This window comes from Oculina patagonica, chromosome 10 (assembly GCF_052425735.1).
Source record: "Oculina patagonica isolate OP01 chromosome 10, crgOcupat, whole genome shotgun sequence".
NCBI classification, from domain to species: Eukaryota; Metazoa; Cnidaria; class Anthozoa; order Scleractinia; family Oculinidae; genus Oculina; species Oculina patagonica.
In genome coordinates, this window is record NC_135767.1 from 12,949,822 (window position 1) to 12,971,631 (window position 21,810).

The window sequence follows — 21,810 nt, forward strand, 5'->3', positions numbered from 1 at the left end:
GTCTCCCGACATTACCCAAAAAAGTCCCTGGACCAAAAAAAAAACGCCCAAAAAAATCCGTAGTCAAATTACCCCTAAATTGCCAAGGTCGCGCCAAGGCACTTTAGTGTGATTTTAATACCCAAAAATAATCCCCTATCAAGGCTGCTGCCTAAGGAAATTTTTAGGAGCCCTTCGGGCTCCTAACTTCAAAATTTAGTAGCCCAAGCCATTATGTTAGGAGCCCAGCTAAAGTTGCCGAAGACAAATCTGGGGGGGGGGGGGGGGTTACCTAGGCAAATATGTGGTCGACTATGTGGCCTAGGAGAGGGGCCCAGGGATTGAACCTTCCCCCAACATTATTGCTATAGCTATAATATACCCGAATGTCCCCTAGGGGTACTCCCTATAGTGGACTACCGTATTTATTCGATTAAGCGCCCTGGGCGCTTATTAAATTTTTGGATCTTGAGGGTGGGCGCTTATTCGAGGCTGGGCGCTTAATAAATTTTCACCATTTTTTGCAAGTAGTACGTTTATTTTGCAAGAAAACAATGTATTATAATTAAACGTGAAGGTGTACTTAAGCTGAATTTTAAATGTTCATTAAAAAACTTTCAGTAAAAAAATAAAAAATTTTGGTCTTCGGGATAGTCTCTTTGTATTACTTAGTCAATTTTAATCTCAACATCAACAATAATCAAAATTCCTTTTATGCCCTCATTTTAGGAGGGTGGGGGTGGGCGCTTATTCGAGGCTGGGCGCTTATTGACTTTTCCTACCTATAGGGTGGGCGCTTATTCGAGGTTGGGCGCTTAATTGAATAAATACGGCCTGGAGGCTCCATCTAACAGGGATACCTTTTTCAGGCTCCAGGTATATAAAAGGGTGGGGGGGGGGGGGGCACTCCCATACATGAGCTATATAGGTATGTGCCGCTGTGAAGAGTATGGTTTTCAAGCAGTTTAGTCTGGGATAGGGTATAGAAATTTCAGAGAGTTTTGGTCTAGAAAAGGGTAGCATTTGCCGGGAAACCAATCGACGGTATGACGAATATAGTCCAAAAACTCGGAAGAGAAAGAGGCTTTCCTAAATGTAAATAAAATCATCGCGGCATCGTTGTTCACAGATGGTTTTCAATTAAAACACTGATAATGATACAGTTCTAACAAAATGCAAGTCTGGGATAGGGTAGGGATTTTCAGTGTCTAGTCTAGTATAGGGTTGCAAAAATCAGCTGAACATGGTCCGGTATAGGGTAAGGGCTTCAAATTCTCAGCGGCACACCCCCACCCAAAAATATACCGGGTGCCCCCCCCCCCCGGGGGGGGATTTCATGAGTTGCAGACTATACAAAAGGGGAGGGAAAACTGGTTTTAAAGTATTAAAAGAACCCTTCATAATGCTTGAACAGACCCACCAAATGATCAAGTCATTTAATAAGTCTTTTAAAGTGTTATTATTCAAGTGAAAAATAAGTAAAAAGATGTAGTATTCCTTTTGTTGGTATGTGAAAGGGGTGTCATCTTCATGAGGGGGCATATGGTTTCTAAAAGGGTAAGGGGCGCTTTTACATACCAAAAATGGCAACCTCGTTCATGAGATCCTGGGAATGAGGTTACAGAAAGGGTATATAAAAAGGGTAAGGGTACCCTGGGGCAGAGTCTCCCCATAAAACTGTTTTTTACTCTGCAGCAACCTAAGAGACCCAGAGAAAAGAAGTTTGATAAGTCATCAATATCAGCAATATATATTATCTCTCCCCTCTGTGGGTTAAATCACTAGCTGGGCAGGGAGAAATAAACCAACAATGAAAACTGGGATGCATTTAGTTGAAAGCACGAACGATTTATTCATTAATTTGTTAAGCCAGTGCCAGTCTGAGTGCATTTCATGTACTTTCATTAGTTTTTTCACATAGAAAATCAATGAGCATGAAGCAGGAAAATCCAGTTCAATTAATATTTTAGTAATCAAGGTTAAAAAAGAAGCAATAATTTAGAAAAAGGCAATAAGAAGTCAAAAACACCTGTGTAAACACTTTAATTAAGTTATGATCTTATCTTTGTTACATGATAACCAGTTGACAAAAATAGAACAGAAAATTTAAATTGTGAAAACACTTCAAATTACTTAACTCATCAAATAAGTTGTTTATAAAATTAATGTAGTAACAAAAGCAATTCATTTTATTCAAACTGAACATCTGAGCAGGCAAAAAGAATTGAGGTTTCCAGCACAAAAATTTGCTAGTTACGGATCAATGCCCGAGAATGCTCCTCATTATAAATGCGAAAACATGAAACAGTTCGTTGAAAATAACAACCTTAGTCCACAAAAAAGCGGCAGCAGATATGAAATGTCACATGAAAAGAAAGAGGCATACACTTTATGTTCATTCTAAAGTTAAGCGTTCAATGCTTTATAGATTAAGCTGAATTACATGTAAAACACGCCACGTAAGTTTGTGTACACATCACGATATTTGCACGTTGTTTTACGTAAGTTTAAGCCTGTCGGAAATGTTTTCGTATCAAGCGTTTGCAGATTAAAATTATTTCAGACCTGATCCATGACTGTAGTAGCAAACAGATAGATTTCACTTTTGTATCCGTAAAATATATTTCTTCAGATTCACTTCGAAAATTCTCCGAAACGACAACGAAGCAAATGAAACGTAATCCAGAACATAACACATTCCATATTTGGAAGTTAGACCCAGTCCTAAACACTTGAAAGCGAATGGTTTTCGAAGTTGCTAAATTTTGCAAAGACACGTCACGTACTTGATACGCTAAAGGCGAACAATTTTAGCATTTCCGTTTAAAATGAAGCAGTTTTTTGTTTTAAATGGGATTTTTTATGCCAATGAAACAAGGTTACAAGGAAAATGAAGTCAAAGGATGGGAGTGGAAGATCAATGTTTTGGCGCCCATGCGGGCTCCTTGAACAAAAATTCAGTCGCCCGCACTCGTAACTTAGGCGCCCCTGGCGACCGGGCGCCCGTTAGGCAGCAGCCTTGCCTATGTAAATCAAGTCACCCAAAAAAATACCTGTCAAATTCTCATTCCCAAAAAAATCCCGGAATCGAAAATTTCGACCCCCAAAAAATCCTTCGCACATCCCCGTCACTTGGATCCCGGAGTACCCCCCCCCCCCCTGGGGACAGGGCCTCAGTTTAGTTAATTCCCGCCAGAGGGACGTCTGAAATTTGATTCAAAGTATCCCGTACCGATGACGTAACCCTAGAGAGATCCGTGTGTTGTCCCTGATTGGTTGTTGCTTGGTAATAAAATTTTGCACGTAAGTAACAACCAATCAGAGACCTTTTACGAATCTCTTTGGAGCTACGTCATCAGCATGGAGGCTTGGCCGAGAGGCACTATGGTAGTGAAGTGTTTAACTAAGAACACAAGGCAGTGATCCCGGCCTTGGCTCAAACCCGGACCGCTCGATCCGAAGTCCAGCGCGCTAACCATTCGGCTTTTATATCATTCTTTGTTTCTCTATACAGGGAACATTCTTTTATTGCACTGACGAAGAAAAGAAATTTGAAGTTGAATGTCGGTAAGTCGCAATTATTCTTAACAAACTTAACAAATTGATAATAAAAAATCACCTCTTTCTCTCGTTAAAACGTTTTGACTGAAAAACGTGAAAAGAATTTGGATAAAAGTGCAGGGTAAACCTTTAGGGAAATGATCACACCATGACCAAAGAGAAATTGCCTCGATTTTTTAAACGTATCTCAAGCCATTCTCCTGTTTGTTACAATTGCCTTATGTGTTGGTAGAACAAAGATGTTGTTATTAATCCAGTTTGCTTTGCCTTCTTTTAGGGGAACTTATGTCGAGTTCAAAGGCCCTGGATTGTCTAACCCTGTGGTAAGTCACGCTCTATTGCAGTCTTAAATGGTCACGCACCACTATAGTAGTCACGCACAGCACGCACTACACTAGTCACTGACTATTACACTGGCCTGACCATCTCTCTCTCTCTCTCTCTTAGTTCCTTGCCTCCCGGTGGGGGATATGGCCTGGCCATAATGTAGTTTAATTTTGTTGCCTGTCTTGGACCCGTCACGCATAAGAAACACACAGTTCACTGGTTATGTACAATTACAGTAGTCACGCGTTACAACACTGGTCACGCTTGTAATGTTCTCTTACATGGGCGAGCACTGGTCACTCAGTAATAGACTTATCACGCAACACTAAACTAGTCACACAACACAATAGAAACCCATACGGTATGTACAGTTTCACAAGAAGGGATCATTTGGTTTAGAAACACTTTGGTAATTAAGTCATTAATCGAAAATCACTTCTCTTGATGACAGGAAAAACAGAGAGAATGGCTTAGACACGACTTCAACTTTGACAATGTTGGTAACGCAATGTTGACGCTTTTTACTGTGATGACCTTCGAGGGGTGGCCAAGGTAAGTGAGCATGCGACAAAAAAGAGAGTTGCTGCGTAGCACTCAAACTAATTATCAATAAGTGTTCAATAGTGCTCTTGGAGTACCGTCGCTTGCATCTAAGCGTGAACATGAGCCGCCAAAACATGATCTAATTGGGTATCAAACATGGCATGTTTCGTCATGAAACATTGAAGTTTAGCAGACCGTAACGGCAACTTTCACGCTCAAAATTTTTTTATTTTTATTTTTTTTTTTATTAGTGTTGATAGTATTTACAAGATTAAGTTACAGTAGACCATACAGCGTACATATAACAGAAGCGTTTTACAGGATATTGAGATTAGCTACTTGAGATTATAATTTTATGAACAATGCATATAACTATCATATTTAGTTACAATGAAAATGCTCACCATAAACACTGAGAACAGGCGAAACTTTGCGACAGAAGTGATTCGAGTGAACCTGCAAATGCATATCGACACAGATCAGGATCAATTTGTCGATCAATTTATCCAATCTTTCCGCCATTTCGACTGTTTCGAAACCGGAATGTGTTGAAGTTTCGGCGAGAAAGTTGCCGTAAGGGTCTTCTTAACTTCAAACGTTTGATGACCAATCATGCCACGTTTGATACAATAAGATCATGTTTCGGCGGCACGTGTTCACGCTTATATGCAAGCGACGGTACTTTAAAGGCTGTACAAAACACGTTTTGGGGTTACTCCTTCATCAGTGTGAATATGATGTGTAAGGAACGCTTGAGTTTGCGTTAAATGACTTGCAAGCGTGCGCGTTGTTTAAAGCCGATTAACACTAACCCAGGATTAAAAGTTGATCGAGGGTTCAATTTCTCTTGTATAAAAGTTTTTTACTGCTTATGTCTTGTTGAGTTTGAGATTGGTCAACGTCAAAACTGGAAGAGAGAAAATATAAACAGAAAAACATCACTAAACGTTGAAAAACTGAAATCAAAATTCACGCTAATCCTGGATTAGCTTAATTGTACTTTGAACAACCCGGCCGCAAGCTCACAATCTGATTGGCTCCAAAAGGCATCTCTTTCAATTGTTAAAAGGCTATTGAAGCGCTAGTGCGGTTTTGTCGTGCTCAGTCAGTCAGTCAGTCAGTCAGTCAGTCAGTCAGTCAGTGACTGACAGTCAGTCAGTCAATGTTTTCTCAATTCAGAGTCACTCATTGTTGAAGATATCTGAACACTGTTTTCACTTCTTTGTTTGGCAGTATCTTGGAGAACTCCATTGACTCTACCGCTGTAGATGAAGGTCCTTTTCAGAACAATCGTCCATGGGTAGCCATCTACTATATTATCTACATCATCATCATCGCTTTCTTCATGGTCAATATCTTCGTCGGCTTTGTGATCGTGACCTTTCAGAGCGAAGGAGAAGAAGAGTTCAAAGGATGTGAACTGGACAAGAATCAGGTGAGTTACACCGATTGACGCTTAAATTCTCCTTGCAACATTAGTACATTGTTAAGCCTGGTTCTCATATGATCACCCCGATCGTTTCTGTCCCACCGATCATTTGCAAATATTGAGCCGATCGTAGGCGATCAAAGCGCTTGGAAAAGATCGAGGGTTCTCCTATGGTCGTCCCGATCGGCTGGTATGAACGAAGACCTACGAAAAACAATCATTTTAGCCCTAGATCCAACACAATGACAGCCTTCAGTGAAAGAGCAAAACTAGTGACCTCCTATCTTCTCAGTTATTGCAGTTTTAAGGCGACCCGGGCCAAATGTGGAAATTTACATGAAACGAACTAAACTGAGCGAATTAGGTTCATAAGTTCGACGTTTGACTCAGTTGAGTTCGTCCGACTGAATTAAGATCGACCAAACCGTTCTATCCGTCTGAGAACCCGTGAAGATCGACTGTGGGTCAAACGTCGATCTTTTCATGAAACGAAATTAATGAATAAATTTTAATTTTGTATGTTAATTTTTTTTTAGTCTTGAAATATTTGTTCTTGCTGTTCTGAATTTGGTTCGACAAATTATGTATGACGTTTGAGCCAACGGTCGAGCTTTACCTGTAAGGGTCGACCAAAACTGCTATTTAGTTCGTCTCATGTGAAGTTCGACGTTTAGCCTGGGCCTAACTGAGCACAACTCTCGACCAATCAGCGCGCCAGAATTTTGACAATAAGTTAATCCTGCATTTTTTCTTTACTTCATTAGCGCCAGTGTATTGCATTTGCCCTCAAAGCCAAACCTTTGAGACGCTACATACCCGATAATCGTCTGCAGTTCCATATATGGCGTGTGGTGACGTCACAGGCGTTTGAATACCTCATCTTCGCGTTTATTGTGTGCAACACAGTGGTTTTGATGATGCAGGTATGTTCAAATGAATTATTTAATGCAAAACAGATTTTGCGTGACCACGAGAGTATGGCGTGACTTTTCATCTTTAATTACGCACGTCACGAAAACATGTTCTAACAAAAGTTCTTTTATTTTTTATATTTCCAGCTTTCTTATACAGACGGTTTAAAATTAGAAAGGAGACAAAGGGCGTGTTTCTGAGATCAATTTTAGTGCAGAATGCTATTCAAAGAAACATAGCAATTTGCAAAGCAACGAAAGAACGCGGATGAAAATCACATCCGCTTGACCTACTTTATATATATTGTTTGCAGGCTTTTGTTTGTAAAACTTTGTTTTATAGATATCGATTTCACAAAACTTTCAAAAATAAATGAAAAAAATAATGAAAAAAAGCAGTGGAGTAAATCAAGGAATTTGTTGTTTGTTTTCATGCAAAGAAAATCCAGGAAATATGTTACATGTAACAGTTTCTACATGTAAAGATAAAGAAAGTTTGATATTAAATCAGGCTGATTTGCTTGCTTCTGCTCTCCGTAGGCGAAATAACTCACTATTTTTTTTTTTATTTAATTCGTTGTGGGTAATTTGTGAACTGGTTTCTTTTTTCAGTATTACCAAGAACCTAAGCTGTACACCCGAGTACTGGATGGCTTCAATATCGGCTTTACTGCAGTGTTTCTTCTGGAATGTATACTCAAGCTCGTAGCTTTCAAACCCAAGGTAAGAACCACGTTTGAAGAATATGGGTGTCACGCAACGTAACTCGCCACTGGAGGGGAGCGTTGCGTGACGATCCAAGTAACGCGGCTGGGAAGAAAATAGGAGTGCTCCCTACCTTATGAGTGACATGGCTGAAGGTTTCGTTACTAATACTTTGCGTTTTTGCTATTTGTTATTTTTATTATTGCTAAGGTAGAGAACACCATAGAGCAGTAAGGTAGTGTAAATCTCGAAAATTGCGTTTTAAATTTCCAAATGTGCCTGACGAATAAGCAATTTAGCCAAGGCCAAAAAAATAGTAATGATATTTTTATTACGATAGTATTCTTCGTATTTTAAAAATCTTTTTTTCTTTTATTTCCCTTCTCACAGAACTACTTTATAGATAGATGGAATCTCTTTGACTTCATTATTGTTGTTGGGAGTATTGTTGATATTACCATGAATGAAGTATCGGTAAGTTCATTCACTGGGAAAATAATCTGAAGGAGACAAATATACACGCGCATTTATTACACCCTTTTAACAAGTTTTGCTTTGGGTTAGTTCAGTTGCATTACTTCTTCGTATAAATTATGAGTTGATAAATCAATAATTACCTGTAAGCCCTCGCAGTAGCTTCACATACATTAACATACATCAATATACATTGCCATTGGCCGGCTCTGCTCATTTGTTGGTAACCATTACATTAAGATCTTTATGAAAGTTTGCTTTCTGCTAAACCTTGAATGTTTATAATAACGCCCTGCTGCCCTTAAAGTTATTTAAGTACACGAACTGTTTTAATGTTTGTTTTTTTAATTTCGACTTTTGTCGTGTTAATTAAATAAATGTATAGCTCTCTAAATGATCCATTTATTTTTTTTTTATTGTACCGTATCATTTAACTGGTTTATTCTCATTAACACTTAACATTTTGGACATGTATTCAATCCACGAATATCTATTATAATTGTAGTTTGGTCGGGTCTCGGCTTCTTCGCGGACTTTCTTTGTACAAGGTCTTGAACACTCTCTAGTGAGTTACTTACAACACTAGTTAAGGGAACGCGGCTGGACATATCCGGGGGTCTCGGGTTCACGTCCCCCTCCTTTCACTAGATGGATTTATGTTCGGTAGACCCAAATTCAACTCCTCCTCCTCCTCCTCCTCCTCCTCCTCCTCCTCCTCCTCCTTCTCATCCTCCTCCAACGCTTTATAAATTAGCCTCCTGGTCAGCCTTCTAGCCAGTTAAAATTCTTAAATAATTATATTATGTTTGTTTGATACAGATGTTTTCTCATATACGTAACCCCACAAGTTTCTATCACTAAACAAAAACCTTTCACAGATAAAGTTGTTTTACCTTTACATTTTCTTAACTCCCATTTACAAGTTTAAACGATCGTCTAAATCACCTTTGAATCATTTCTATAATTTTGCTTAAAGTGCGCTATTTAAGGGGCTAATGCTGAACATTACATACTAAACCAAGCTAAGGGACAAGACCACTTTACCTTTATAGGACGTTTTCAGAAGACATCGAGGTATTTCGGAGCTGGAATTAGCATTGGAAAGCGGCTCCGACGGACAAATTCAGAGAATTGTAAGACCATAAACGAACACTCCATGTTACATAAACACGATTAACGTTTTGTTTTAAAGAATCGGCCGTATTTCTTTCTTAACGACTGAGTTTGAATGAAGTTTTAAAAATGACTTTTCAACAGCGAATATAAGACTTATAAACACGTTAACTAAACCTTAAGAAAAAGAAATCAAAATCTTAAGACTAAAACGGTTGCATCAACACAGTCATATTAAAAGCTTGATTACTAATTTATAAAAAAAATCACAGACATATTAACTTGCTGTCATGCATAGTCAAGTCAAAGCACTACAGATGATGACTCTTTCATACGATAAAACTTTAAAACGTCATTGAACAAAATAAAAATTGTTTTAAACTCGCAAAAAAAATTAAAAGGCATTTTTAATTTAAACACGTTTTCATCCCATGTTTGCGTCTCAGCAGTCTTGGTGGATCGAACGGCTCGGCGGTAATATTTTTGTATTTGTTTATCTTATTTTTCTTCAGAGTGAACAGATGTTTGCTTTTGGCTTCTTTCGTTTGTTTCGCGCCCTGCGTCTGGTGAAGCTGCTCAACCAGGGGTCTGGGATCAAGACTCTTCTTTGGACCTTTATCAAGTCGTTTCAGGTGAGCTTACTCGTAATGGGCCCCAGTGCGAATCATTACTCGCCACGGAGAGCGGAAAAAGGAACGGGATCCCGCGCCCCGACGCCGCGCGCGAGAAGAGTCGCGAGGGGAGCGGAGGGGACCGATGACGGAAGAAGGAGGGGGGGGACGGGGCGGACCGAGAGCGCGCCCCAACGAGGGGGGAAGAGAGGGAGGAGGGACGAACGGGGCGGGGAGCGGCGGGGGAGGAGGGGGCGCACGGGGGAGGGGGGGAGGGGGCCGCGGACCCGAGAGAAGCCAGACACGCAGTATGCGTCTAGTTCCTTTCTAGGTAACTTGGTCCTTAGCCATAGATTATACTTAGTACAATTTTGCACGGAATTTCGTAGTTTAACTGAAAATTTCACAATCAGTCCATCAAGACAACATGAAACAGATATAACACTTAAAAAGTGGAAAACCTAAGTACGTTATTAGGACATTTTATTTAAAAATGTGTATGCAAACAATTCTGAAGAATTGGAAGGACATGGCAACCCTTACACTGGAAACAGTTTGAACGAGAAGACCTCATAAAAGGGGGCCGCCCGGCAAAAACTTGTAATTTTTCTTTCACTTTATAATAGGAAATCAAATTTGGACTTGTTAACTAGAAGATGACCTCACTTTTGTCAAACTGTATTAGAATTTTGACAAGATGCGATAAGCCGCAATAGTTTTCCTTGATTAGGAAATCCAACTAAGAGTTAAGTTCCTTCTCTCTTTCTCTCTTTCTTATTAATTTCTCTTCTGCCCCTCTCCTCTACAATTACAATGTTTTCACTTTTGTTTTTCGTTCGTTCCAGGCTCTCCCTTATGTGGCTCTTTTGATTGTGATGATGTTCTTTATTTATGCTGTCATTGGAATGCAGGTAAGATTTGCATCCGGGTACGAATCAATAGATCGTTTTTACTCACGTGACCAGCGGCCATATTGGTTTACTGACACAAAAGACGATGTTTGCATAAGAAGAAAGTTCAGTCCCCGGAGGAGTGGTTTGGTAAACCAATATGGCCGCCGGTTCATTGTTTTGGTACACCAATATGGCTGCCGTGACGTCATATGAAAACGCTGTATAGGGGACCCCAGCGGCAAAAGAGAACGAGAACTGTCCAAAAGTCTCAGATCAGGATTGACGCTTGAGATCCCTCATGACAGGATCACAAAGTGTCCTATTAAAAAATTCACCAAAACACAATGTCAAAATGAAGAAATGGAAATGCAAAACACAGTCAAACATGAAGACTCATTAAACAAACCTGCGTTCAATCCTGGACATAGTGAAAAGTCTGGGCCTCCAAAATTCGTTCTAGCTTGACCATTTCTTCCCTCTTCTACTTTCTCTTCCCCCCCCCTCCCTTTCCTTTATCTCCTCATCTCCCCCCTAACAATACGGCTCCTGATGTGAAAAGTCTGGGCCTCCAAAATTCGTTCTAGCTTGACTATTTCTCCCCTCTTCTACTTTCTCTCCCCCCCCCCCTCCCTTTCCTTTATCTCCTCATCTCCCCCCTCTTATTTCAAGTACGCTATTCATATGATTCTGTCTAACATCGATTGTGTTTCTGCAGATGTTTGGTCGTATCGCTGTCGATTCTGACACTTCAATAAACAGGAATAACAACTTCCAGACGTTTCCACAGTCACTTATGGTGCTTTTCAGGTAAAGTGAACAGAAGCGTGCTATTTTGTGACAGCTTAAACCCACTAAAGTGAACCACTTATTAAAGGGTGAAGATGTTATCCTCCATTCTCACGTCAAAGACTACAATTACTTCTTGTGCTATTTATGACTTCCGTTTGGGTTGTCACCTAATCTGTTTTGGCGTGTCACGCAGTCTTTTCTATCTAACGGCGAGATTGTGTGACAAGACAAGAACGTCTGCGCAGGAATAGGCTTCGTGCGGAGAGGACAACATCTTTGATATGATTGGTCGAAACCTCTGCACGACGTTTTTTTAAACCAATCACTAAGCTCAGAAAAATTGAAATTAAATTAATAATTCTACTATAAATTATACTTTTTTGTCTAATTGCTCGTTACTTTTAACTCCAGGTCTGCCACTGGTGAAAACTGGCAGCAAATTATGTTAGCGTGCACGCATCGAGATGACGTCAAGTGTGACCCGAACGCCGACCCGCAAGAACCCTCGGGATTGTGTGGCTCGGACTTTGCCTACTTCTATTTCGTGTCATTTTACTCCATCTGTTCATTCTTGGTAAGAAAGGCGCCATGTATCCTTAACACGTGGAGAATGAGGAAGACTGGAGAGAGCCCGCACGGCGGAGAGCCCACCAATGTGGATATTCAACTAAGTGGTATCTCAGGTAGAACGACTGAACTTGAACAATTTATGTTTGATAAATACCCCTTGTTGAGCTGTAGGGGTAACTTGTCGTACACCTGGAATAATAATTTATTATTGACTATTTTCGTCGTTTGAACTTTGACAATTGTGTTTCAATCTATTTTTTTTTCTTCGCTCCTTACACGAACTCAAAAGGGGCTCTTGAATTGTTGAAGGGACAATTGATATTTATATCAAACGATTCTAGGCGATATGTTGGATTAATATGCCACAATGAAAAGCCTTTGAGAAAGTTATGTAATATTTATATAGAACATTTTACCGTAATGTAAGAACTGAAGGAAGCATCAAAACAATAGTTTGCAAGGAAGAAAAACTCCAAAAAGAAACAAAGATGCTTAAGAATAAAGGAGGGTGAGACGGATTTTGTGGCATTTTTTTTTAATTCACCATCCATGGCATAAAAATGCAAGTATCTTAAAGATATATTTGTTGACAATGTTGTTCGCCTTGTTCTTTTTCGCCCTGTTTTAGATCATCAACTTGTTCGTGGCTGTCATTATGGACAATTTTGACTACCTAACACGTGACTGGTCAATTCTTGGTCCTCATCATTTGGACGAGTACGTGAGGGTCTGGTCAGAGTATGATCCCGAGGCACGTGGTTGCGTCAAACACGTGGACATCGTGACTGTTCTAAAGCGTATAGCACCTCCCCTGGGATTTGGAAAGTTCTGTCCACACAGAGAAGCATGCAAGGTAAAATAAAGGCCTTGAATATAGTGTTTAATGTTTGAGGCGAACAGAACAGTGGTTGCAAGGAGAAGGGATTGTAAGAGGTGGTAGAGGGCCCCGCGGAGGCGCGCCGGCGGGAGGAGGGGCGACGCAGGCAGGTGGTAGATAGTTTTGCGAGGTGTATTTTCTCGACACTCCTCCACTTAATTCCCAGATCCAGTCTTTTTCAGGGTGAAAGGGGCGATGTTTCAGTTTGGGGCATGCAGGTACCTTTGCCGAGGGGTGTACACCCAACAACACTTCCCCAGGGGGGTTCTCTAACCCATTTATTCCTAGGGGTAGAATGTCTGGGGCTGCCTTTATCTGGGATTGTTATGTTAATATCTGGCAGTTATGGCAACTCATTGTTGTGCCAAAAATAGTTTGATTAGATTCAGAGAGTTCTCTTCCACCAAGAATTCCAGTACGTTGAAATAGTTTGGTCGACCGCAATTGAAATGGGGAGACTGGTACTAACTTACAGTGCTATTGCTTCAGGGGGGGGGGGGGGGATTAAGTGGATGCAGGACGACAGTGGAAATTTTCCCAACCAAATTGCCAAAACTAATAAAAGGTTCTGATGCTGCCTGTTGCACTTAACATTTCCCAATCAAGCATTCCTAACAGCGCAATCAGACTTCCAAGGATGAAGAGTTGAAAAGTCGTTGCGAACTAGTGATTTGTAAGCCCAAAGGGTAATACACTGTTAGGGAGCCGTGGCGAGAGTTCTGTTAAGTTTGTTTATCTCAATATTTTTTCAGCGTCTTGTAACCATGAACATGCCACTGACAAAAGATGGGATGGTCGACTTCAATGCAACTCTATTTGGACTAATACGATCATCTCTGAACATAAAAAGACCAGAAGGTACAGTACAGACCTTGTTGCACAAGACATTATTGCAATTTTCTTTATTATGTGTGTGTTGTGTTTTGTCAGGGCGCAATGCTCTAAATATCAACTTGTAAGATTTGGGATGTAGCGGAAAACCCAGCTTTTGTTAGTGTTGGGGGGGGGGGGGGGGAGACCGAGACCAGGGACAACGGGCGGAACGAGGCGAGAGCCGAGGCGCGGGCGAGGAAGGAGGGGGAGGACGGTGACGCCGGCGAGAAAGACCACGGCAGGCCGCACGCCAGAAGGCCGAGCCCCCCCCCCCCTCCCCCTGTGTTACATGAATGGATTTCTTGTTTTTGTAGGGAAAGGATCGATAGACAAAGCTAATGAAGAAGTCCGGAATATTATTCTTCGCATCTGGCCCAAGACTTCAATGGAACTCTTAGATAAAGTGGTACAACCTCCTGGAGTGCGTAAGTAACTTGATTTTGTCGAGGACTCTTTATTTCAGCTGTTTTGTTTTGGCTATGGATGACGGGTGAAACGTGTTAAACGAAGAAAAGATTTACGAGGGGAAATCATGACAAAACGAGTGAATTTACAGTAAATATGCTACAGGTCGATTGTTTCTATAGAGTGTGTTCATGGCGCCATATTGGAGGGGTGAAACAATAAAATGATTTTCCTTTGAAAAAAAAAATTTGTGCAAATATATTTTATTGTTTGACTCCTCCAACATGGCTGCCATAAAACACTCTATAATTATGCCGATAAATTCCACATGTGGTTATCGGCTCTTTGAGTGACTGAGGTATCTGAACAACAAGATGCCAAGAATCAATCAAAAAGTTAAGAATGGAAAGCGCTTCAATGTAACAAGACAACTTACCGTTGTGTTGTTTTATTCCTGCAAGGTGATGACGTCACAGTGGGTAAGTTCTACGCCACTTACTTGATTCAAGAATACTTTCGTCGCTTCAAAGCGAGACAGAAAGCAGAAGACCAGGCCAACGAGGTACCTGGAAGCAGCACTGTGGCTTTACAGGTAAAACGCGGTCACCGTGTATAGGATTTGTATTTTTTTAAGTTTCTTTTTCTTCGCATTACGGGATAACCAAGGCGAGTGTTAGTGCTAGAACAGTTTTAGATACTTCCGTTATTCGGAGAAGCAAATACCAATAGCCCATTTTACAGTTCTGTGCTTAGGGAACAGACCTTTGAGCAGTCGTGAGGCTAGAATTGACTTTTTGTAGTGATACAAACCTTGGTGAATATTAAAGATGCTTTGCCAACACAACAAACAAGAAAAAAAGGAAAAGGAAAAGATGGGGGAACAGCGGCGGAAACACACCAACAGACAGAGGAAGGAGACAGAAAACTTTTGTAGAGACAAACCTTAGTGAATGTTAAATGATTATTTACCATATAAACAACAACAACAAAGAAGAAATAAAATGAAAAAGCTAAAAGATGGCGGGATACTGGCAGGCGAAAATTGGTTTTCTTGCTTCTTTTCAAATGTAAATTATCCTGGTATTATGCTAACTAGTTGCTAATCTCTATCATCACGTCAACCCACACCTCGCTTTTACACAAAGGCTCGGTTACAATTAACAGAACTGTAAAATGGTCTATTGGAGGGAAAATTTCGTGCCTCGTGTGGGGCAGGAAAATTCTAAATTCTCCCGGCTAGGGTCACAATTTTCGCAGTGCTTTCTGTGCCATTTTCTGACTGAGCCTCAAGAAAAGGAAGCTCTTCGACTGTCTGTATAATTTTCACCTTTCTATGTATTCTTACTTCCCAGGCAGGGCTTAGAACGCTTCATGGCCTCGGACCACAGCTACGTCGGGCCATTTCCGGTCAGCTGGGGAGCGATGACGATGAGTTGTACTTAAAAGAAGACGCATCACAAAAAGCCCAGGTAAATTGCAACTTGCTTAGTAGCTCTTAGTGATGAAATTCTTGTGTTGTTACTTTCTTTGATTTGTAACTCCGTGTTTTGATTTGCTTGTAGCACAAGGGATTCTGGGAGAATCTTAAAAATGCAGTGTCAGTATCGCCGCGTCACAGGTAACCCAAGTCTACAGATTTCGTGACAGTCACGCTTTCTTGACGTACACATAACATTATTTTATCATATGTCCATTTTCATCATTTTATCAGATTGATGTTTACTAACCAATGAAAATGACTTTTGTCCACCTCATGCGTGACACTCGCGCTATGTTAGCGATTGTGTGACAGTCACGGCATTGGTACTTAACTTGATAATAATCACATGCACTTAACAATATTTCATCAGATTTCATCATTTCACCTGTTTAACTGTACCTAACCTAAACCAGAAATCCATCTCTCTTTGTTTTATTCTTACTGATTGTGTGACAGTCATGGCTTTGGATGTTGCTATTCGCCTAGCTTAACATCACGCACAATTTCGTCTGAATGCATGAAAGTCACACCATGAAAAAACACGCAATCTTACTGATCACGTTTAGTCACGTAGTCATGCAAAGGAAGCGTTATATAATTTTTCCTGAGAATGGAACAATTCCCTTTAACCCTTTGAGTTATATTTCTGATTTATTGTTGTAGTTTTAAGCGACCAAACTCTTTCCGCCTCTCTGCTTTTTTCGGAAAAAATGGAAATGGTCTTGACACAAAGAAGAAGAGCTCTTCCATGTCAAATCTTAGTGAAACAAAAGTAAGTAAAACAATAAGCACTTAAAGTGGTCCTTAAAAGGGAAGCCTCGAGCCAAGTGGCCCATATTGCCGGAGCTTGTCCCGGTTTCGATAGCATAAAGCGGCTAGGGATATTCCTACTCCCCCCCCCCCCTGAATGGGATGCTAGTCCATCGCAGAGTACCCCCCCAGCATTATTCCACCAATACCCATTTACACAACAGTGTTGAGAGAGGCACTGCGAGAGTAAAGTGTCTTGCCCAAGAACACAACACAATGACCCTGGCCAGGGCTCGAACCCGGACCGTTCGATCCGGAGTCCGGCGCGCTAACCATTGGGCCACCGCGCCTCCCATAAAAAACTGACACTAAAGCAAACGATAGAAATTCTGTTTTCTCATTACACGGAACGTTGATGAAAAATTCGTAACAGCGTCGCGATGATTAAATCTTTGAAGTCGTTTATAGAATAGCGACGTTTTATTGTTGTAGTCAGCTATAATTTGTCTTTAGATTTGCATTTTCTTTATTGCAGTTTTCTCAGTGATTGTTTTCTTTTGTGTTTTTGTTCCAGGCTTCAACTATGTTCAGTGATCAAAGATTCTTAGTTCCTACAGCTGGCACGTCAGCGGATGAGAACGCGAATGAAAGCGAGGCCGAACAGCCTCGCATTGAACTTCCTTTAAGCGACCCGGATGATCCGGGACCTTCTACCGTCAAAGGGCATGCAGGCCTGAAAACAGCGACAAGCTTGCCATTAAGGCCTGTTGAAGATCAAACACATGAACCAATAGCTTATGTAAGACAGCGAAGTAGGAGCGAAGTTTTAGGCATGCCGCCTCGACCAGCCTCTGGAGACGTTTCGTATATGAAGCGAGAACTCGAACGTAAGAGGTCAGCAAGTATAAAAAGCCTTCTAGAGAGTGCGTTAGTCGATGAAGGCGTCTCTATAACCTTGGACGATCCGCTTGTGCGGGTTGCGGAACAAGAAATTGCCGAAGCTTTCGACGTGTCGGAAGATGACCTTAACGAAGCCGCAGAAAGGATTTTAGCTCAAGCTAGCGACCGAGATTCTGCCACTGAAGAAGAGGACATCGGCGATGACAGAATTCCGACAGAGGCAGATAGTGCTAGGAGCTCGCCTTACATCTCGCCTCGCTGGTCAAGCGAACCCGACACTCCCATTATAATTACCGATCTTTGATGTGTCTGCTTAATCGAGACAGAAAATTGACGAGGAAAATTTAGCTGGTTTCTAAGTGACGCAGCCACGGACGGACACGGACGTGTCGCAGCCATTCGGCGCGTGACCGCGTGACCATGCATTTGCAACCCGCCACAATTGCCAGCAACGTTTTCATCAAGAAACGCGTTCTGGAAACGCCCGCGGTTTTGGGCTAGCGGTAACAGAGCAAGTTCCAAATAATGAACATCCACGGCTTGCAAAATGGTCGTGAAAATTACAAAGTGTAAATCTTAGACGCATTTAGCACAGGTAAATTATCTGCGTTAAAGCCAATTGAAATTGTAGTGCATAATTTGCTATCTTTTATATAACATACCTTCCCTTTCATCTAAAGGCTAGTGAAAGGTTTTAGATTTTTATAAAGACATAGGAAATATAATTTAATATTGCGCAGTTAGATGCAAACGTAGCAAGAAGCTATTAGGATTAATATTATATTTATTGCATTAATTTGTTGTATTGTATGCTGTTTCTTTGTAAGAATGTTTTAGTTTATGGTATGATGAAGTTTGAAACGGAAGCTGGCAACTTCAAAATCGCTTCTTTTTATTATATTAATGCCGACGGTTTTATTTTTTTGGTAGTATTTTTCGGAATTGCTTTTAACTAAAAAAAATTCAGCTTAACGGATGCAGTCAAATCTGAGCTTGATTTTAGTTCTAAAGCTTAAACTAGTAGCTACGAGAAATTGAAGACATACAGTTTTAGTTTACAGAGGTATATAAATTTTACAAGTGTTTTGCTTCGGGTAGTTTTTGTTTGTAAATTTCCTGAACACATTGATTCGGAATGTTTTTTGAAATATTAATGTTTATGTGCCCGTTAAACAAACGCTAGTTCGAAAAAAGCTTCAGTTAGAGGTTGATTTGTTTTATAACGAATTGGTGACAGTCAAAGATGATTTTCAGGTTTTGATGAGCGTAACTTTGTTTCGTTAGAAAGTGAGATAATAGTCATTTAATAAGCTCCTTTGCTAGGTAAGTTGTCAATAAAAAAATCCTATTTTGTGCTCCATATTTGGCTAACAATGGTTCGTACAATACTGAGAAACCCGATTACGCCATCAAGAGGCAAGAAGAATCTTTGAAACAGCAAAAAAAACCTTTACGAATACTTGAATTGTAGCAATTACCTCGAGAAAATTGTCTTTGTACTAATATGTTAACTTTAAAGTTGTGCAAATTATGTGTACAGTGGAACCTCGATTTAACTGTGTACAGTGGAACCTCGATTTAACGAACCTCTGTATAACGAAGTCCTCGGTATAACGAACGATCTTCGCCCCTAATATTAAAATATATAGAAAAGAACCCCAATATAACGAAACCTCGTTATAGAGAACATATTTTGCCAGTCCCTTGGCCCTTCGTTTTATCGAGGTTCCCATTCTCGCACTTTGAGTCTCCGTTCCACTGCGAAGCTGAGAACGAGGACCCGAAGTCGTGAGGATAAATCTGATTGGGACATAAAATGACCGGAAAAAACACAAAAGGGCGGGGAAGCCGGGAGCGACGGAAGTCCGAACGGACTCAAAGGAACTGTCAGTGTCGCGCGACGCTGGGGGGAAGGAGACCCCGGGTACGAGGATGTCGAGGTTCCACTGAAGAACCGTGTGCATTAAGCCCAGTGTGTTCAGTTTTTGTTGTCGAAACCCGAAGACAACATTTTGGAAGAGTTATACAATATTCAATACTGAAGTGTCTCAGTACAGGGAAGATATTTTTGTAGCACCATATTTATGCCCCAGCGAAATCAAGGAACAAGGTATATAGTAGATCCTAGAGCAAATTTTTATTGTATTGTAGAGCCATTTGTACCAGGTTGTAAATAAAGATTTTAATTTTTATAAAGAAAAATTTCGCGCGCCTGTAAGGCAGTATATAAATCGAAAAGCTGAAAAAATATGAGAATTGATCTGCAAATAAATAATATTTTGTACGAAAATGTGTTGTTATCACTACTTTGCGATAGTTTTATTGATGTTTGAAATGTTTCCTCCAATAAACCTTTTCTACAGGCGGCTGGTATATTGGAGGATAACGCTCCAGGCTGAAAGATTGTCCGAAAAATGAACAGTTGGCCGTGAAGCGAAGCTTCGAGGGCAACTGTAAAATTTTGAGGACAATCTTTCAGCCAAAGGCATTATCTTCCAATATACCAGCAAGCCAGAAAGGAGCTTATTATTTTATAACCCTCCGATTAATTTCTGGCGCGCGCTTTGTCGCGATAAAAAAGGAAAAACCCAACAGTGATTATCACGGTGTAATTGGGATTGAAATGAATGCATCGAGTGAATGAATCGGGTGGGGTATAATCGTCGTTCGATTTTGTACCAGGTGTGGTATTTTGTCCAGTGAGAGCGCGCGGAAATTAATCGATGGGTTCAAGTAAAATACCTGACTCGTCCCCAGTCGTCTTCATATAGCACGCGGCAAAGGGAGAAGCACGCGCGCGAGTTGGGGAAGCAGCAACTCCGCTTGCGCTCCCTTTCTCGGTACCCATCTCCCTCCGCTGTATCTTTGCCGCGTGCTATATGAAGACGACTGGGGACAAGTCAGGTACAATACAGGATATCTGCCATGAACGGATGACGGATAAGTTCGGCATCGTGACCATTTGGTAAATTATAAGGTAAATTATGTTCAAGAAACGTGTTAAATAAGTACTTACAGGTGCTTCAAGGAGGCTCACAATAATTTAAACCTTCACGACTTTGGCATTCACAATCAATTCATATTTTTGTACGACGCCGAGTTGACGTACAAAAATGGAAAAACAAAAGACAACTAGACAACTTTTCTCTGCATTCAACAGGTCAACAACAAGGGCTGTCGTGAACTAATTTTTATTCGAAATTATCCAAATGCTTATCAGAACTAACTGTAGTTCACTGCATTGGTGTGACCGCAAAGTCAACCGAAAGCACTAACTACTGTTAGGTATGACGTCACGTAACTTGATACTCACTAAAGTTAAACTTAAGTTACGTCATAGATGTGACCACAGCCAATATTATTCTGTGAAAGTGATAATGATTTTGAACAACAATATTAAGAAATTTCCGATCATGTCTTGAAAGGTTTCGAAATTGATCTGAAGACCATACAAGATCGTCTCGTTTCCCATTGAAATTCAAAATTACTCGATTCTGATTGGACGTAAGTAGTAAAATTAATCCTACGTTGTGCATAACTCTATTTCATCCAATTATTGTGAACGATCACCCTGAGCTATCATTCGATAAAATATGGTACGGGATTTTCCAGTGAAAGAACACCCTTGAACACCCACTCTTTTGTGTAACAAAAAGGTATCTTTATTCATGAGTACTCGGTTCGTTGTTCATTATTATGTCTTACTTGGGTGCTGAGCACCTTATGGAACTTTCGTTATCTAAGGGCAGCATATTGACCTCGTGTACATTTGTAGTGTGTTTGTAACTGGGTTGCCTGTGTAGGCCCAGCCCTAAGGCATTGTGGGTAGTGCAATAAAGGAAGATGGCGGCTTGAAAACGTGTGCGTGTTTTCTTGGCGAGAATCCGCCTTCATCGAGGACCTGTCCGGTGTCCAGACATTACATTGGCGACGAGGATTGCGAGAGTAATCCTTTCTAGTGGTATGGCGGCGACAAATATCCAACCGATGGATATTTCGGGCTCGAAATCGGAATTGAGCGAGCGATGGCGTGTTTGGCTGCGAGGGTTTACATACTTTGCCGAAGGGAAAGCAAATCTTCAAAACGCCGCGAGAAAGAGGAACGAACTACTCTATCGAGCTGGTTCTGGCGTGCAGGATATTTTCGAGAATCTGGCAATCATCAATGCTCCGGAAGGCCAAGATGATGATGTTTATTTACAAACTGTTCGAACACTGAACGCTTATTTTCGAGTGCAAGAAAATGCTGCGTACGAAAGGCATGTTCTTCGCCAGCTAAAGCAAGAACCGGGAGAAGATGTCGACTCATTCGTGCTCAGACTTCGTAAACAAGCAAGGCATTGTAGCTATGGACCTGAGGAACTTGAATTCGCCGTGAGAGATCAGTTGTTGGAGAAAGTTTCTTCCTTGGAGTTACGGACCAAGCTGTTTGAGGAGCCAAATATACAGCTTGCTGCAGCGATAGAGAAAGCGAGAGCGTGGGAAACGGCACGGCGTCAGGCGAGCAACATTGCCGAAGGAGAGGGAGGACAGAGTGATATGAACATGGGCTTCCATCAAATTGAGCTAGAAGAAGGTTCCAGGGACATCACAACCTTTTCAGCTGGTGATTCACTGTTT

At 40.9% G+C, this 21,810-nt stretch overlaps 3 protein-coding genes across 4 annotated transcripts in view; 1 reads left to right on the forward strand and 2 right to left on the reverse strand.

The window, feature by feature from the left end:
- The window catches only part of LOC144629091 (uncharacterized), a 209,956-nt gene extending 204,891 nt beyond the window's left edge, over window positions 1–5,065 (reverse strand). The window contains exon 1 of the mRNA XM_078487278.1: window positions 5,039–5,065. The gene's annotated coding sequence lies outside the window, so the exon portion shown is untranslated. The remainder of the gene's footprint in view (window positions 1–5,038) is intronic.
- LOC144628964 (voltage-dependent L-type calcium channel subunit alpha-1D-like) overlaps window positions 1–17,560 on the forward strand; it is a 41,880-nt gene extending 24,320 nt beyond the window's left edge. The window contains exons 27-46 of one of the 2 annotated variants that reach the window (XM_078487096.1): window positions 3,494–3,546; window positions 3,818–3,863; window positions 4,319–4,419; window positions 5,644–5,845; window positions 6,604–6,762; window positions 7,363–7,473; window positions 7,846–7,929; window positions 8,982–9,062; window positions 9,555–9,674; window positions 10,499–10,564; window positions 11,262–11,353; window positions 11,747–11,909; window positions 12,534–12,758; window positions 13,535–13,640; window positions 13,970–14,080; window positions 14,522–14,652; window positions 15,413–15,529; window positions 15,623–15,678; window positions 16,204–16,312; window positions 16,865–17,560. In XM_078487096.1, coding sequence (XP_078343222.1) covers window positions 3,494–3,546; window positions 3,818–3,863; window positions 4,319–4,419; window positions 5,644–5,845; window positions 6,604–6,762; window positions 7,363–7,473; window positions 7,846–7,929; window positions 8,982–9,062; window positions 9,555–9,674; window positions 10,499–10,564; window positions 11,262–11,353; window positions 11,747–11,909; window positions 12,534–12,758; window positions 13,535–13,640; window positions 13,970–14,080; window positions 14,522–14,652; window positions 15,413–15,529; window positions 15,623–15,678; window positions 16,204–16,312; window positions 16,865–17,494 — 2,763 coding nt within the window. In that variant the 3' untranslated portion in view covers window positions 17,495–17,560. The remainder of the gene's footprint in view (window positions 1–3,493; window positions 3,547–3,817; window positions 3,864–4,318; window positions 4,420–5,643; window positions 5,846–6,603; window positions 6,763–7,362; window positions 7,474–7,845; window positions 7,930–8,981; window positions 9,063–9,554; window positions 9,675–10,498; window positions 10,565–11,261; window positions 11,354–11,746; window positions 11,910–12,533; window positions 12,759–13,534; window positions 13,641–13,969; window positions 14,081–14,521; window positions 14,653–15,412; window positions 15,530–15,622; window positions 15,679–16,203; window positions 16,313–16,864) is intronic. The other variant, XM_078487097.1, reaches the window with a different exon arrangement.
- LOC144629195 (mediator of RNA polymerase II transcription subunit 20-like) overlaps window positions 1–21,810 on the reverse strand; it is a 316,942-nt gene that overhangs the window by 202,103 nt on the left and 93,029 nt on the right. The gene's annotated exons all lie outside the window — the stretch shown is intronic.